The 18,843-nt window shown below is 39.7% G+C and overlaps 1 protein-coding gene across 2 annotated transcripts in view; it reads right to left on the bottom strand.

Moving 5' to 3' along the window:
* Positions 1-409: 409 nt before the first annotated feature.
* The window catches only part of LOC128656136 (glypican-5-like), a 501,056-nt gene continuing 482,622 nt past the window's right edge, over positions 410-18,843 (bottom strand). For both annotated transcript variants that reach the window (XM_053709861.1, XM_053709862.1), the window contains one exon: positions 410-1,794. In XM_053709861.1, coding sequence (XP_053565836.1) covers positions 1,604-1,794 — 191 coding nt within the window. In that variant the 3' untranslated portion in view covers positions 410-1,603. The remainder of the gene's footprint in view (positions 1,795-18,843) is intronic.

The following is an 18,843-nucleotide window of genomic DNA, read 5'->3' as shown; positions in this document are numbered from 1 at the left end:
AGCAGTTAAAATAATTAATGAGCTTCTGTTGCTATTGCTTAAAGAAAAAAAATGACATATAAGTTTCACCCAAAGGGCAATTTTGACAAGTGTTCAGTTTCATCATGATTTAAGAGGTTACTCCAAAACAATATCAATCTTTACTCCATCATTAATCACAGCTCTGATCTTTTTAGCTAGTTGACAGGTTTATGGTTCTTTGGTGCAAAACTGTTCAGAAACAAGTAAAATCTTTGTGCTTAAAGTATTTGAAAATAATGTGACAAGAATCCAAATCAGTGTTTAGATTATAAAGAAAAAAATATATTGAAAAACCTGTAGGTTTTTGACATGAATCCAGTCAACCTCATTAGTTCCAGGTTTGGACCTGAAGTGCAATAATAAAATAAAAACTTCACTGAAAAGAAAATAATTTTACTGGACTTTATTTAATCACTAAAGATGATGGAATTTTTTTTCTCCACTTTATAGAGAAAACCTATTTTATGTAGAAAGCTTTGTGATTTCTGGAAAAAAATAAGATACTATACAAAAACGCTTTATACACTTTATATGGTTATATGGATCTTAACCCTTAATAATAAAATGTGTATGATGTCAGAAGAAGGGCTCTGAGCCTTATTTATATATTTTTGTTGGGCAACTGAATCAAACTACTAAAATCAACTAATATCCATGATCAGCTTGTATTGCCAAAAAAGGGGTTTTAAAGTAACTTTTTATAGCTGATTACGTTTTGTAGCGGGAGGCAGATACAACTATTTACATCAAGAAGAAGAATGGCTACTTAGCACTGGAATATCACATTAAAAAATAACAAAAAATGAGCTGGGACACATTTTAAAATATAATATATATATAGCGCTTTTCATGTCCATTAAACACAAAGATATGACTTACACTCTCTAATTCAATGTTTTCTTTTAGATTACACAATTGCAGACCCTCTTAATCACTTTCTTTGCCAGATCTTGGTAGCTAAAACTCCATTATATGCTTTAGTGGTTTTGTCCAAGTGTATAGCAAAACTAAACCATAAATGCTATTTAAAATATAAAAAATATATGCAGAAAGCAAAATGAAAGAAAATATATTTTGCAAGATTCAGTTGCAGGAGTCAAGGGTGATAATAACTGTCTTCGAAACGTTCATTTCTAGAGGTATATGCAAACCAAGAAAAAATATATATATTTGTACACAGGCTTCTAAAGTGCAAAGTGGCCCTTAATTGTAACTCAAAATTAACAAAATGCATATTCTCCTAGACATGTTAGTCCGGCTATGAGCACTGCAGATTATACGCTGGGTTTTTTCCAAGTTTTATTAATCATAACCTATCTTTTGGAACAAGTTGACCAATATAACCCTGCAAGTTTATTTCCAGGCTGTCTGAGGTTTAAATTACTGTCTGTCACCACAATATTTACTTCTCCCAGCACATAAGTCCATTGCATGTGCCCATTATTCCACTTAGAACCATAAACAAAGTCCGCCATCATCACATTCATATTGTCTCTTCCAGTCCACTGTATAAAGCAGCAGTCTTCCTTCACTTGGATAAGGCTTTAGAGGATTATAGAAAATATTTGTAAAAAGTAGCATTTCAAAGCTGTGACATACACTCTCTAAGAATGAATAAGGCCACAAGCATGGTCGAAGAAATAGTTATTCTGCTACCAGTGCCTGAAAGATTCTTCTGACTATCTGAGATTTTGGTAGCACTTGGATTAGGAAGGTTTAAAACTTTCGTGCTTGACTTTCCTCTTCTGGAATCTTCAGAGTGTTTCTTTGTGTCTAAAAACAGAGAAAACACAACTTGAATTATTCAGTGATTATTTAGAAACAAGTTACCAGTGCAGCATCTCATTACGATCATTTTTACTAAGGGAGAAGATAGATTTCATTCACAATTCAGACTTAAAGGGACACTCAAGTCAAAATAAACTTTTATGATTCGGATAGGGCAGCAGTTTTAAGACACTTTACAATTTACTTCTATTATGAAATTTTACAGTCTTTTTATATACACACTTTCTGAGGAACAAGCTCCTACTGAGCATGAGCACAAGCTCACAGGGTATACGTATACTAGTCTGTGATAGGCTGATGTCTGTCACATGATACAGGGGGCAGAAAAAATAAATGTGTCCGAAAGAAAATCTAATGCTTATTTGAAATTCAGAGTAGGTGTTAAGTCATTGTCTTTTTATTATGCACTGGTTAATTATACAATTCTACTGCATTGATTGGTCCTAGTGCAGCCATAATGAAAACATTATCACCATGGAATGCAGACAACATCGCCATGTGAAAGGGACAACTCCTTTTAGTATTTACTATGATAACCCCCTCTGGCATCCAAGGGGTTAACCAAAGCCCTATCTAACACAATCTACATTCTTGCAGGAGGTTGACATGGGTGGCAAAATCTCAGTATAATCAAAACAAAAGCCAGACACTAAACCTTATTGTCGCTTGTAAAGCCCTTTCTTTTCTTTTGCACCTATTGCTATATTAACCGTCACTGGTTAATATGGTCAGTTCTCACTGTCTACAAATGTATTGCTGGATAGTGACACTAAAGAAGAAGAATGGCTACAGATGATATATTTTATATATTAATAACTATCTCTTGGAAAGACTACACCACTCTTTCTCTACCGTTAAAGCAGCACAGCCCGGATAATTATTATAATGTTGGTATCTAAAAAGCACACTAATGTGCTTGTAAACATGTAATAGCACCTACTCATTTAAGCACAATTTATAATGCTGACATTTACAAGCTTCCTGGTGTGTAGCTGTAATGTTAAAACAGCTCACAAACGTCTTGGTTTAGCATTAGGGCAAGGGCCATGTGCAGAATAGGCATACAGGAATGCCAAGAACACCACCTTGTCTGCTCAGCCCATGCCCCTTATGACCAAGAGCTACTTATGTACTACAGCACAAACCCTTGGAGTTCAAAAGCTTACTCAATTCAGCTTGTGCACGCCAGTGATTTAAATAGTTACCTTCATGAGCAGAACTATTAAAAGGCAATAACATTTTAAGCGCTCTGTTTACAATGTTAGCATTTGCATGCAGACACCAGAATAGGAGTCCCACCATTATATGAAAAAAACAAGTCACTTACTGCTTAATTGATTTCTAACAAATGTCACATTTACATATATTTACCATAGTTAGAGAATAACTGCGGTTCACAAAAGAACCCATAATACATTACAGCAGGCTACACATAAAACAAATGCATTAACATTTTACATATATTCCCAAACTGTTTAATGATGACGACAGTTTTTCAGTCATGTGATATGCTGCACACATGTAGAGCACTTGGACAGCTGTAAAGGAGCAGCAGTGGGAAGTCACTGCATTATAATTATAATTATGGCTCCCAGGTGGTCACTTGCCTAAGGACAGGCTACTAAGCCATTTTTCATGTGTTCCTGGTTGAGCGCTATATTGCTTTGAATAATTCCACATTTAGCATCCGGTCACCTTAAAAGACACCACACTTTCTAATTTTAGTCTATACTGTTTAATAACAATCAAGCGGTGAAAATAAAGACATACAATTTATTAGTTTTCTCACTTTGCAAATTGTAATAATGTATTCAAGTTCCTATCCCTGTCCAAACTCACCCAGGGTAGCAAGACATACCCACACAAAAAAAAATAATCTTATATATTATTTCACAAAGTATTACCTCGTTTTAAATTCACACAGTTATCCCATTTATTTTGATTATTGTATTTATTTTGTATTAGTTCACAGAAAACATGGATTTATGAATATAGGGCTGGTCTTCAAAATATATAGACACACACGTAATGTCACACACAAAGGCAGGGTGACATACACAGAACAGTTAGGGTGATTAGTTGTAGGGGAGGTCTTGCTTAGGGTTAATGTGCTGTAAAGCTAGTGCCTATGTACTGTAGGTCAATAAACACCCTGGCAGCTGGTCTTAGCAACCGTCCGTCAGTAGCTGACATTATTTAGGGCCGGATGATCAAAAGCTCGCCAGCATGGAGAGAAATCATGCAAAATATTTTTTTTATTTTTTTTTTTAGCATTTTATTATCACGTTGGCTTCTCTCTTTAACATCCAGAATCCTGGATAGCGAAATAAACATCTATCAAGGTAAAATTAGTATTTATAAAATTATTTGAGGGGCTTGCAGTACTGATGAGACTTGTTAGATCATCTTGCCAGAGTGGAGAGCTATAGATCATCAGACCCTCCGGGGGAATAACTAAATAACAGTGGTGTACGTTCCTAAAACGGAGCATCTATGTGAAATCTACTGTTGCTAGATTATTTTTTCAATAGCGGTTCTAGCATAGTGACTTGCATAGGATCTAGGCCTGTGTTAGTATACAACACGCCAACATTTTCACTATACTAAATACCTTAAAAACAGAAAAAAACTGTGGGAGATATTTATCAAAGCCTCAACTATGCTGCATTCATCGGCATCAATATGCTCGCCTAACATCGCGGCCGCGGACCTGAATACGCTGTCCATATTTATAAAAAAAAAACGGCAAAAAGCTGCGCACCAAGTATGGGGCGATGAGCATCAGACTGTTGTTAACTAGCAGTCATCGATCTCGCTGCTTGAATAAAAAATAGATTTAAGAAGCGCTAAAAAAGCTAAAGACACAGGATTATCACAATTAATATGAACACATTTATTGTATACGTTATTTCTCCACTTTAAAATCCATCCATGCAATACAGTTAATACTATGAGTGCGCACTCTGCATAAAATAAAAAATAAAAAATAGCTCCTTAAAAACAAATGTTATTTTACTGATAATGAATTTCAATGCTCTTGTTAAATGCCTACACAAACAAGTGTTCAATTTGGGCCTATAGGAAGCTTGGTTACACGTAGCAGTAAGTATCAAATAGTGTAACAGTAATTTTCTTCTTTGTATCTGATACACAATGTCACAGTATAAAGCGCTTTATACAAATTCCAGGATCCTTTTACTGTTTCAAAAAAGCTTCTTTTATACAAACAGATTCTTGATCCTTAAATTCAGAATGGTGCTAAGTTACCTTGGTATATAATCACACTGTCTTTCACTGTTACCAATTTACTCCCAATCTTTGTTACCTGTATTGTAACCTTCGGGTTATAAGGTCTGAACTTCTCTGCCTTCCGATGACACTGTAACTTTAGTTTGTCTCCAGGCTGTCAGGTCTCCCCTCTGGTTGCAGGATTCACATGGAGTTTTCAGGTGATGAGCTCCAGGCAGCTGTATACACTTGCACTCCCAGCTCTTAGTAGTTTCACAGCTTTTTTTCACAGTACAGTTGATTACAGCTCCACCAGTGGCTGCTAGTATTTGCCCAATTATCTTTGCACCAATTTCAATTTAGACAAGTTGACAGTTTTGTCTAGAAACTTATTTTTCTCTTTGCAGCGATTTAAAATTTGTTTCTTTGTCAATATGTTATCACAGGGTGTCACACATCAACGCGTTTCAGCTCCACATGAGCCTTTTTCAAGATCTCGCTGCTATTTGGCTTTTTCCCTACTTTATTTATATCCTGTCACTAAACGCCGCCACAATAATAAAATGTTTGACCCCTATCCCGCCGCTCCCAGACCCCGCGGCAACTGCAATAAAGAAATTAACCCCTATCCCACCACTCCTGGACCCCGCCGCAACAGTAATAAAGTTATTAACCCCTATCCCGCTGCTCCCGGACTCCGCCACCACTAAATAAATGTATTACCCCCTATTCCGCCACTCCCGGACCCCGCCGCCACCTAAATAAACGTATTAACCCTAAACCTCTGGCCTCCCACATTACTTCCATTAACTAAACCTATTAACCCCTAAACCGCCAGCCCCCCACATTGCCATAAACTAAATTAAGCTATTAACCCCCTAAACCTAACAGGTTTAGGGGTTAATAGCTTATTTTAGTTGATGGCGATGTGGGGGGGGGGGCTGGCGGTTTAGGGGTTAATAGGTTTAGTTAATGGTAGTGATGTGGGAGGCCAGGGGTTTAGGGGTTAACACATTTATTTAGTGGCAGCGGGGTCCGGGAGCGGCGGGATAGGGGTTAATAACTTTATTTAGGTGGCAACAGGCCCCGGGGGCTGGCGGTTTAGGGGTTAATCGGTTTAGTTAATGGTAGTGATGTGGGAGGCCAGGGGTTTAGGGGTTAATACATTAATTTAGTTGCGGCGGTGTTGGGGAGTGGCGGATTAGGGGTTAATAATTTTATGTAGGTTGCGGCGATGTCGGGCGGCAGATTAGGGGTGTTTAAACTCAGGGCTTATGTTAGGGTGTTAGGTGTAAACGTAACTGGTTTTCTACCATAGAAATCAATGGGATATCTAGCAGCATCGAACATAAGCTTTCGCTGCTTTCAGACTTCCATTGATTTCTATGGCATCCGCGGCCTCCAGGGTAGCGGATTGAAAACCAGGTATGCTGGGCCGGAATAGTCGCGAGCGTACCTGTTAACTATTTGATAACTTTGAAAAAGTGTCAAATAGTGCCAAATGTGTATTCGGAACATCTGTAATGACGTAAGCATCGATCTGTGTCGGTTGAGACCGGCGGATTGTATGTTACTTTACAGATTTCAAATTTTGATGGTCTGTAGGCTTTGATACCTAGGTCGGATCAAGCTCACCAAAATTCTGCTGCGGAATTCCAGCGTATTTACGGTTGACGGCTTGATAAATATACCCCTGTGGGGTAACTATAGGGATCTCAGAGGTCTCAATTTAGACTGGGCCTGCACCTCTATGAGACCATCTGACCCTGTGATGTGTAGTGGCATTGCTACAGGGGGGCCTGGTGCTCCATTATTATTATTACTATCATTTATTTGTATAGCGCCGCCAAATTCTGTAGCACTGGGTACAATGATAGGGGTATACAATGACAAAGATTTTTGATAAAATACAAAACATAACAAAACTAAACAAGTACAGGAGGAAGAGGGCCCTGGTTGGGTCCCAGGTTGATCGAAGAGGACGGGATGTGGGAGATTTCACGAGAGGAAATATAGTTGGGAGTTAGGCTGTTTAGTGCTTTGTAAGTTATGGTTAATACTTTAAATTGTATTCTGGAGTGTATGGGGAGTCAGTGTAGAGACTGGCAAAGTGGAGCAGCTGAAGTAGATCGGAGACTTAGGTGGATGAGTCTAGCAAAAGCATTCATAATAGATTGGAGGGACGAGAGGCTGTGTTTTGGAAGGCCATTTAGGAGTAGATTGCAATAATCAATGCGTGACAAAATGAGGGAATGAATTAGTATTTTTGTAGTTTTTTGAGTAAGGAAGGGAAGAATTCTGGAAATTTTGCGTAGGTGTGAACAGCAGGATTTGGTAAGTGCTTGTATATGTGGGTTAAATGTGAGGTCTGAGTCTAGTGTGACCCCAAGACAGCGGACCTGGGGTGAGGTGTTGAGAATAGAGTCTGCAACTGTCAGAGAAATGTCAGTTGTTGGATGTCTCGAAGAGGGGGGAATAGGAAGCAGCTCCATCTGCATCATGTCCTGCCCCCCCCGTGTGTCCCTTGCAAACAAAAAGGCTCACAATTTAAAGAAAGTGTATGGATGTGCCTTTACAACATGGTGGCAAAGTTTCCAAGATGGCTGTCATAATGTTTCAGAAAAACTGCCACCATATTTGTACAGGAAGGCTACACAAGTACATATCCTCTGGTATAAACTGAGAGGGAAGGCTGACTGTTGAAATGGGGGGGGGGGGCACGACACAGCCTCTGTCTTGGGTCCCAGTTAGGTCTAGTTACATCCCTGTTTACAGCCTATAGCTAAAACAAACTTAATTTGGGTTTCAGAGTCAGGTGACAAACTGTTTAGTGAAATGTACAGACAGCAATATAATTTGGATGCATCATGCATATTGGCATAATGTTTGTATTCAGAGAAAATAAGGAGAGAAATAGAGGCCTTTTTGGACTGCCATTAAAGATAATTAGGAATAAATTTCAGGGAAACTGACAGAGCGGTGACAGAGACCAGCACAAAGCTCTCCATCACTGTCACTGTACCGAGCCTCATCTGCTCTCCTGGGACAGATGGTTAGAAGCTCACTCTAGAGGGCCTGCATATACCCTACATAATGACAGAGCTATGTCCTACGTATATTTGTCACATGCTTCATCTGTAAAACAGTTATTGAATCACACATAAAGACGTAATAAACAAAACCCGCTATTAATTCCTGTAATGTTCAGGAGTGAATGTGTGTTTATGTGGGGCTATTGGTTTGCTGTAAGCCTAAGTGAGCAAAAATTGCATAGTTATGCACTACCTGCCCTTCTGTGTATTAATATGCAAATAAAATGTATATTGCACAAACTCATTAGGATGACACAGATAATTATGACAGAATTGAACTGCTTCTTTCCTTCAAACAAATGCAGTGCGGGATTTACTGTCTTTAGTGCCACGGATGAATTTGGAGACACTCTTAAATTCACCCCCTTAGTTCACCACACTCAGTACAATTGATATCCACCGATGAAGGTAGAGCCGGCACCCTGCATGCACATTACCAGCATAAAAAAAGTAAATACAACACTGTATCAGATTAGCAATAATATAAGGAATCATATTCTCCAGTCAGCTTTAATGAAGCGTAATGTACATAAAACAGCTCCTTCATGTAAGATCACAACCAAGACAGCATTCACATAACATTATACCATGAGACACTCGTGCGTGCTGCCACATAGCACCAGGTTACATAAAGCAAGTGGCACTGAGGAGTGCAGGAGACAAATGCAAGCAATGTGTTTATATGAGTTTGTTTTAATGTGTGGGTCTAATGTGTCATTAAATGCAGTCACACAGTATAATTCTATGTAGCTGCTGTCTTTTCTGTGCTTCTACTTTTAGTGATCTTCATGTTACTAGCAAAGCAGGGCTGGCATTTTTAAGTTTTGGGCCAGTAATATATATGAAATAAACATTGATATTAATGATGCCTTGTAGTGTAAAAATACAATTTTGTTACAGCATTTTTCTTAACTAAATTTTGTTATTTTACTATATATTTAACTCATTCAAAAGTGTTAAACACAAAGTTGCACTCCTGCTTTCCCTGTTCTACTCTAGTTGAGTACACGGCCAGTGATTGGATGATATATATATCTATATCATATATGCCTACTCCTGACTGGCTCACAAACTGTATCCTTATCTGGTTTGGCACAGGAGCACAACCCTGAGTATGTAAACTCTTTGTAGTAAAAAATACAAATTATATACATACAGGCAAATACATGAATTATACTTACAGAAGGCAGACACAGGACCAGCCTTAGGATGAGGCAACCTATGCGGCCGCCTATAGTCCCAAGCTTAGGAGGGCCGCACACTGGTCCCTGGTAATGGTACAAATGACAGAGCCCTCTATGTAAGGTCTCGCTATTGTGGTAAAACATATATATTTATTTTTTATTATTTTGTTCCCTATTGGCATCGCAGCTCTGGTCCTCCCACATCTGCACATTCTCTCTGTAAAAGTCCATGTTCACTATAGGGCTACAGCCTGCAAGCGGGTTTTTACAGTGAGAATATGGCACATGTGGAAGGACCAGAGTCACGATGCAGGCTGCAGTAGCAGCTGTGTAGGTTTAAGCAGGATGAACTCCGTTGGCTGACTGCATCTGAAGCAGTTTCTTAGAAAACCAATCTCCTTCTCTACTATAAATAATCCTATATCATAACTTTTAAACATTGTTGCAGCAACTTTCAGTCATTTACAAATCAAAGCAAAGAATAACTTTGTTGAGAGCCTGGTAGTGCATGGCTTAGAGACTGTGATTCTTACCCTCAAAGATTATCCTTGTAGATGAAGATGAAGTATATAGTGTGTGTCTGTATGTATGTATCTATCTGTGTGTCTTTGTATGCATTTGTCTATATGTATGTGTGTGTGTATGTATCTATCTGTGTGTATGTATCTATCTGTGTGTGTGTATGTCTATATGTATGTATGCATGTATGCATGTATGTATGTATGTATTTTTTTATGTATCTGGGTATGTATATGTGTTTGTGTGTGTGTTGGTATGTATATATCTGTGTGTACTGTTTGTGTATGTATTCATCTGTGTGTGTGTGTGTGTCTGTATGTATGTATTCCTGTGTATGTATGTATCTGTGTGTGTCTGTATGTATGTATTCCTGTGTATGTATGTATGTATCTGTGTGTGTTGTATTTATCTGGGTATGGATATGTGTGTGTCTGTATGTATCTCTGTGTGTGTGTATGTATGTATCTGTATGTGTGTTTTTATGTATCTGGGTATAGATGTGTGTGTGTGTCTGTATGTATGTATTTATGTGCATATTTATGTATCTGGGTATGGATATTTGTGTGTGTGTATCTGTGTAGGTATCTGTTTGCGTGTGTGTTTATGTATCTGGGTATGAATGTGCATGTGTATCTGTGTAGGTATCTGTTTGTTTGTGTGTGTGTGTGTTTATGTATCTGGATATGAATATGTGTTTGTATCTGTGTCAGTATCTGTGTGTGTGTGTGTATCTGTGTAGGTATCTGTTAGTGTGTAGGTATCTGTTAGTGTGTGTGTGTGTATCTGTATCTGTAGTTTTTGTGCTCACAGGAAAAAAAAGGAACTAAAAATGGAAGGAAGGAAGGAAGGAAAAACAGCAGGAAGAGGGTACTGTGCAATTAATCTTAATACCTAAATCTAGTCCTGTGACACTGGACATTTATAGAAAATATATTATTTGTTTTATAGCCATACCTTTATATGGGGCTCTTAAGGGTTCAAAAATCTGAGGCCCCTATGCCCCCTATGTGTTAGGAAATAAGATCCTCTGCATTGAGTTTTATGCACGTAAAAAAAGAAAAAGAAAAAAAGTACTTGTTATGGGAAAGGGGTCAATCGGACCACCGCACCACAGCAGACATCTCAACCCTCCTGGATCCTATCTCCTGGTATCCAGCACTACAAAAATGTGCACTGCTATACAAATAAATTCTAATAATAATAATTAAGGGACTGCCCTGCCAGGTGGAAGATGTTACCTCAGAATGTGTGCACATTTTTTTTTTAATTGGATGCTCCACCTGAATCATAAAAGTTTAATTTTGACTTTAGTTACCATACAAAATGAAAGCAGCACCTGTTATGGCTGTGCTACTTAGATGGATGTTAAACTCAATATTCTTCTCCCCCAGTGAATAAATAGGAGGCGGATAAACATGTCACTATATAGACTAACAGACTAACCTCCTGACATCTTGGGCCGACCGGGCGTGACGCGGGCATGGCCGGGTGTGACATGGGCGGGGCTGTGCGATCATTAAAGAGAGAGCTCAAAAGAGGGGGGATAGAGAGAGTAAAAGAGAGGGGAGAGATAGAGCAAAAGAGAGGGGGAGAGAGACAGCAAAAGAGAGAGAGAAACAGCAAAAGATAGGGGGGAAGATAGCAAAAGAGGGGAGGATAGAGAGAGAAAAAGAGGGGGAGAGAGACAGCAAAAGAGAGGGGGGAGAGCAAAAGAAAAGGGGGAGCAAGAGAGCAAAAGAGGGGGGAGAGAGAGAGCAAAAGAGGGGGCATAGAGAGAACAAAAGAAAGGGGGAGAGAGCAAAAGAGAGGGGGGGAGAGAGAGAGCAAAAGAGAGGGGAGACAGAGCCTCCTGGCACCTGGGGCCGACAGGGCGTAACAGGGGGCGGGGCTGGGTGTGATGCATGCATGGGCCGGGTGTGACATGGGCGGGGCCGTGCGGCAGTGAAAGAGAGAGCTCAAAAGAGGGGGGTTAGAGAGAGAGCAAAAGAGGGGGGATAGAGAGAGCAAAAGAGGGGGAGAGAGACAGCAAAAGAGAGAGGAAGAAACAGCAAAAGAGAGGGGGAAAGTGAGCAAAAGAAAGGGGGAGAGAGAGCAAAAGAGGGGGTAGAGAGAGCAAAAGAGGGGGAGAGAGACAGCAAAATAGAGGGGGGGGAGAGCAAAAGAAAGGAAGGAGAGACAGAGCAAAAGAGGGGTTAGAGAGAGAGCAAAAGAGGGGGGAAAGAGAGAGCAAAAGAGGGAGGGGGAGAGATAGCAAAAGATGGGGGATAGAGAGAGCAAAAGAGGGGGGATAGAGAGAACAAAAGAGAGAGGGGAGAGAGCAAAAGAGATGGGGGGGAGAGAGTAAAATAGAGGGGGGAGAGAGAGAGCAAAAGAGAGGGGAGAGAGTGAGAGCAAAAGAGGGGGGATAGAGAGCAAAAGAGAGGGAGAGAGACAGCAAAAGAGAGCGGGGAGAGAGCAAAAAAGGGGGGAAAGAGAGAGTGAAAGAGGGGGGTTAGAGAGAGCAAAAGAGAGGGGGAGAAACAGCAAAAGAGAGGGAGAAAGAGATCAAAAAAATTGGAGAGAGAGCAAAAGAGGGGGGATAGAGAGAGCAGAAGAGGGGGAGAGAGACAGCAAAACAGAGGAGGGGAGAGCAAAAGAAAGGGGGGAGAAAGAGAGCAAAAGAGGGGGGAGAGAGACAGCAAAAGAGGGGAGAGAGAGCAAAAGAGAGAGGGGAGAGCACAAAAGAGAGGGGGAGAGAGAGCGCAAAAGAGAGGGGGAGAGAGAGCACAAAAGAGAGGGGGAGAGAGCAAAAGAGAGGGGGGAGAGAGAGATCAAAATAGAGAGAGGAGGAGAGAGAGCGCAGAAGAGAGGAGGGAGAGAGTAAAAGAGAGGGGGCAGAGAGAGCAAAATAGAGGGGGGGATAGAGAGAGAGAGCAATGGGTGGAATAGCTGTACTGCAAAAAATGGCCCTTGTACACGTGCTTTAGGACTAATATATATATATATATATATATATATATATATATATATATATATATATATATAAAAATAAATAAATATAGTATATACTGTATATCATATATATCATAAAGGGATTAAGCTAAAGCTATTTAATATGGTACTGAAACTGTGATGAAATGCATGTTCATGTACAACTAATATTTGAATATCAATTGCTCAATGGCAACTCCAAAAGCTTTGTTGGTTGTCAGGCACTTGCTTCCACAGATATAACAACCAAGGGCTAGATTATAAATTGAGAAAATATTGTTTCATCAAAAGCGATATTTGCGCTCAACTTCGTAATACCAGCGCACGCAAATGTGCGCTGGCATTACAAGTGAGGTGCAATGCGAAAGGCATGGAAGCATTGCAATCATGAGAGTGCGCTTCCATAGGATCCTTTAGGAGTCTCGTTCTCATGCCGTGAGACACTAAATGAGAACTAGCGCAGCAAAGGGGGTAAGTCGCACAGATTATATATATATATATATATATATATATAAATGTTTGAAAAGCCTTTGTGTTTTCAAATACCTCATATCGTGAAGGTACACCAGGTGAGCGTGGATCTTTCACATTTTATCTATTTTCATTACCTGAACGTATTACACGAAGTGTGCCTCATGCGCCTGTTTTGTTACCTACTTTTCAGATAAACAAGAGGAACCTCGCCCAGCGGGGGATCACCTTTACTTTCAAACGGGCTGCCATACATTCATAGCACACGGGAACCTGTACTGTGGATCATAAGGAACTTTATACATCCATAGACTAACCACCTTTATATACATGAGACTGTTGGCTACATAATCTGTATTGGTCTAATATACATATATATTCTGGGTAACGGATGGGACTATATATCTAGACAAACAGACTTCTCATATTCTTCAAGCGCTGATTACTTATTGTTTGTATATATAAATGTTTATATACATATATATTTATGTGTTAATATGTGTATATACACTTATTAATACATAAATATATATGTATATATTCATGCACTTATATATTTACTGGGAACACACAGTCACCATAGACCTTTCAGTGCTGTTTTTTTCTAACAGCCCACACCTGCCAACTTTCAGCCCTCATAACTGCTTCTTGCAGTTATTTTATTAAAAAAACCACTGTATTTTGGGGCCAATTGGGGACATTTATAAAATTAACCAGAGATCTGATCCCTGGTTAATTTTAAGAGCGCTAATTGCTACCACAAGCTCGTAGTAGCAATAACCAGCCACTTGTAATGGCTGGTTATTTATCATGTGCCCATAAACTGGCGAATTTGCCCGTTTGCGGGCACGCTATAAATTAGCACTCCACTCGTAATCTAGCCCCAATTTTTTTTATTTAGCACATGAAAATTTATTATCATTATTTTTATTATTATATACACAAAAAAATTATGTTTTTTAAATACTTCTTGAAAAAAAAAAGTATATAACATACAGTATATCCCTGTCTTCGAAACAACACTATGTTTCAATGCCCTTATATCTCATTATGCAGAAATAATTAAACAAACATGCAGAATAAGCGCACAAGAGAAAGGAAAAGCAACAGCTGTTTATTTTTTTAGTTCTCCAGACCATAAAGGATTCCAGCAGATGGGATAAGCATGTACTGGAGGGAGGGCACACACTTGCAGTATTTTAGGCATATTTTTAAGTGTATGTCAGCCTACGCTTCCTAAATGGAGAAGCTTTGCAGAAATTAAAGGACAGCAGTTGTGTACAGAAATGTCCACATGCCATAAGTCTTGCTAGAATGAATAATATTTGCAGTGGATGAGGTTATCTGCTCTTATACCCACTAATATAATAAATAATTGTTTCATACACTATATGTAAGATGCTTTAGTTGTAGTATATCATTCTGACTTACACAAGCTACACATTATTACAACATACTGTACACATGGATAATATACTGTATATGTGTGTGCTAGTTAGTATGTGTATGTCTTCAGCAATGTTATTTAACCCTTTCAGTGACATGACTAAAAACCCTACGTGTGTCTCTTCCCTCCAGTACACACTTAACCCATCTGCTGGAATTCTTTACATTCTGGAAAACTAAAAAAAAACAAAAAACTAAAAAACACTAAATACATTTGTTGATTTTCCCTTCTCTCTCATATTGTTTTCTGCATGTTTGCTTGTTTCTAGATAGAATATACATATGGGCAAACAACCATATAAGCCCTACATAGACATAGGAGATAAACCTCCTATTACGTCTTATGTTATCTATTATAACTTAACCAATAAACACACAAACACTATGGCCTAGATTTAGAGTTTGGCGGTAGCCGTGAAAACCAGCGTTAGAGGCTCCTAACGCTGGTTTTAGGCTACCGCCGGTATTTGGAGTCAGTCAGGAAAGGGTCTAACGCTGACTTTTCAGCCGCGACTTTTCCATACCGCAGATCCCCTTACGTCAATTGCGTATCCTATCTTTTCAATGGGATCTTTCTAACTCCGGTATTTAGAGTCGTGTCTGAAAACTCCAGCGATCGGAACAGCCAATAGAATGTGAGCTCAATCTGATTGGCTGATCGGATCAGCCAATCGGATTGAACTTGATTCTGATTGGCTGATTCCATCGGTCAATCAGAATTTTCCTACCTTAATTCCGATTGGCTGATAGAATCTTGGATGACGTCCCTTAAAGGAACCGTCATTCTTCAGTTGGACGTCGCCGGAAGAAGATGGATCCGCGCTGGAGGTCTTCACGATGGAGCCGGTCCTCATCGGATGAAGATAGAAGATGCCGCTTGGAAGAAGATGGTTGCCGGTCCGGATCTACTCTTCTTCCCGCATAGGATGAAGACTTTGGACCCTCTTCTGGACTTCTTCAGCCGTTGGATGATGGATGTCTAGCCCCCGCTTGGGCTTGGATGAAGATTTTGGAGCCAGGACGCATCGGTGATACCCGGTGAGGTGAAGATAAGGTAGGAAGATCTTCAGGGGCTTAGTGTTAGGTTTATTTAAGGGGGGTTTGGGTTAGATTAGGGGTATGTGGGTGGTGGGTTGTAATGTTGGGGGGGGGGGTATTGTATGTGTTTTTTTACAGGCAAAAGAGCTGAATTTCTTGGGGCATGCCCCTCAAAGGGCCCTGTTCAGGGCTGGTAAGGTAAAAGAGCTTTGAACTTTTGTAATTTAGAATAGGGTAGGGCATTTTTTTATTTTGGGGAGCTTTGTTATTTTATTAGGGGGCTTAGAGTAGGTGTAATTAGTTTAAAATTGTTGTAATATTTTTCTAATGTTTGTAAATATTTTTTTATGTTTTGTAACTTAGTTCTTTTTAATTTTTTGTACTTAAACATTAACCCCTAATCTGCTGACCGGAGCTCACCGCTATTCTAATAAATGTATTAACCCCTAAAGCTAAGTCTAACCCTAACACTAACACCCCCCTAAATTAAATATAATTTTATTCTAACTAAATAAATTAACTCTTATTAAATAAATTATTCCTTTTTAAAGCTAAATACTTACCTGTAAAATAAATCCTAATATAGCTACAATATAAATTATAATTACATTGTAGCTATTTTAGGATTAATATTTATTTTACAGGCAACTTTGTAATTATTTTAACCAGGTACAATAGCTATTAAATAGTTAAGAACTATTTAATAGTTACCTAGTTAAAATAATTACAAAATTACCTGTAAAATAAATCCTAACCTAAGTTGCAATTAAACCTAACACTATACTATCATTAAATTAATTAAATAAAATACCTACAATTACCTACAATTAAACCTAACACTACACTATCAATACATTAATTAAATACAATACCTACAAATAAATACATTTAAATAAACTAACTAAAGTACAAAAAAATAAAAAAGAACTAAGTTACAAAAAATAAAAAAATATTTACAAACATAAGAAAAATATTACAACAATTTTAAACTAATTACACCTACTCTAAGCCCCCTAATAAAATAACAAAGCCCCCCAAAATAAAAAAATGCCCTACCCTATTCTAAATTACTAAAGTTCAAAGCTCTTTTACCTTACCAGCCCTGAACAGGGCCCTTTGCGGGGCATGCCCCAAGAAGTTCAGCTCTTTTGCCTGTATTAATCCAAGCGGGAGCTGAAGAGGTCCATGATCCGGCTGAAGTCTTCATCCAAGCGGGGCAGAAGAGGTCTTCCATCCGATTGAAGTCTTCATCCAAGCGGGATCTTCCATGGTCATCCATCCGGAGCGGAGCGGCAGGATCCTGAAGACCTCCGATGCGGAACATCCATCCTGGCCGACGACTGAACGACGAATGACGGTTCCTTTAAATGACGTCATCCAAGATGGCATCCCTCGAATTCCAATTGGCTGATAGAATTCTATCAGCCAATCGGAATTAAGGTAGGAATATTCATCAGCCAATCAGAATATTCCTACCTTAATAATTGAAGTTAGGTGTCGGCGATGTTAGGGAGGGCAGATTAGGGGTTAATACTATTTATTATAGGGTTAGTGAGGCGGATTAGGGGTTAATAACTTTATTATAGTAGCGGTGCGGTCCGCTCGGCAGATTAGGGGTTAATAAGTGTAGGCAGGTGGAGGCGACGTTGAGGGGGCAGATTAGGGGGTTAATATATATAATATAGGGGTCGGCGGTGTTAGGGGCAGCAGATTAGGGGTATATAAGTATAACGTAGGTGGCGGTCGGCAGATTAGGGGTTAAAAAAATTTAATTGAGTGGCGGCGATGTGGGGGGACCTCGGTTTAGGGGTACATAGGTAGTTTATGGGTCTTAGTGTACTTTAGAGTACAGTAGTTAATAGCTTTATGAACCGGCGTTAGCCCAGAAAGCTCTTAACTACTGACTTTTTTCCTGCGGCTGGAGTTTTGTCGTTAGATGTCTAACGCTCACTTCAGACACGACTCTAAATACCGGAGTTAGAAAAATCCCATTGAAAAGATAGGATACGCAATTGACGTAAGGGGATCTGCGGTATGGAAAAGTTGCGGCTGAAAAGTGAGCGTTAGACCCTATTTTGAGTGACTCCAAATACCGGAGGTAGCCTAAAACCAGCGTTAGGAGCCTCTAACGCTGGTTTTCACGGCTTACGCCAAACTCCAAATCTAGGCCATAAACTCCTTAATCATGGCTTATATGCCAATATTAGGCAACTCTTTTTCAATAACAAAAGAACTTGTAGCAAAATCGATAAAATGGGTGGCGGCATCTAATTACTAACCTGACCCCAACAGCCAGCCGGCCAGGGTCCCCATTCGGTGACTGCAGCGCAGCACGGGTTGCTCGCGCCCAATAGCAGAGAGAGAGAGTTGTAAACTCTCATAGAGGTCTTCGTCCTAAGATTCATAAGGGGGAGTAACCATTAGGTTGGTACCTACTGGGCGTCACTTCCCCCATCTCAGGACGTCACTCTTTTCTCTCCCTGCCTGCTCTCAAGGCACTGACCAACTGCCAGCTAGGGTATAATCATCCAGCCCAGTAAGGCAACCCTGTCTGACGAGTTTTACAACACGCCAGGACAAGGTGGAAGGCTAAACTAGAAAGCCTGGGCTTACATGGCTAGCTCACCTAAACCTACCCAAGCCAGGTGTTACTAATTCCTCACCAGTACCACCTTATTGCCGCCACTTCTGCTTCCAGGGATGGGCGGGCGGGGAAAACTCTTCTTGAAGTCTGGACACAGGAACAAAAAGGCTGGGTCTACTGCAAATAAAAACCTATAAAGGTAAGCACAAGATACCTGCCCCCAAACTTGCAACAATATAACGAAACCTAGAACACTCCAGACTTCATGTCAGTTATCCCTTAATTTTGTTACAGGCCCACTAGAGGGCCCTCCACTGTCAAATGGGTTGTTCACATCTATTGTTTAATAATTTTCTGTATAATACTAGTTATGGTCGGATGAGTGCTTTTTTGAGTAAGCATGGTCACACTCTGCCATTTTCATTGTTTATTGGAAATGTAATCTGCTTGCCAAAAAATGGCCCTTGACTTAACATGTGCCAGTCCTGTTTTGACTGGTGAT

This window comes from Bombina bombina, chromosome 4, assembly GCF_027579735.1.
Source record: "Bombina bombina isolate aBomBom1 chromosome 4, aBomBom1.pri, whole genome shotgun sequence".
NCBI lineage: Eukaryota > Metazoa > Chordata > Amphibia > Anura > Bombinatoridae > Bombina > Bombina bombina.
This window is presented reverse-complemented; position numbering and strand designations above follow the sequence as displayed.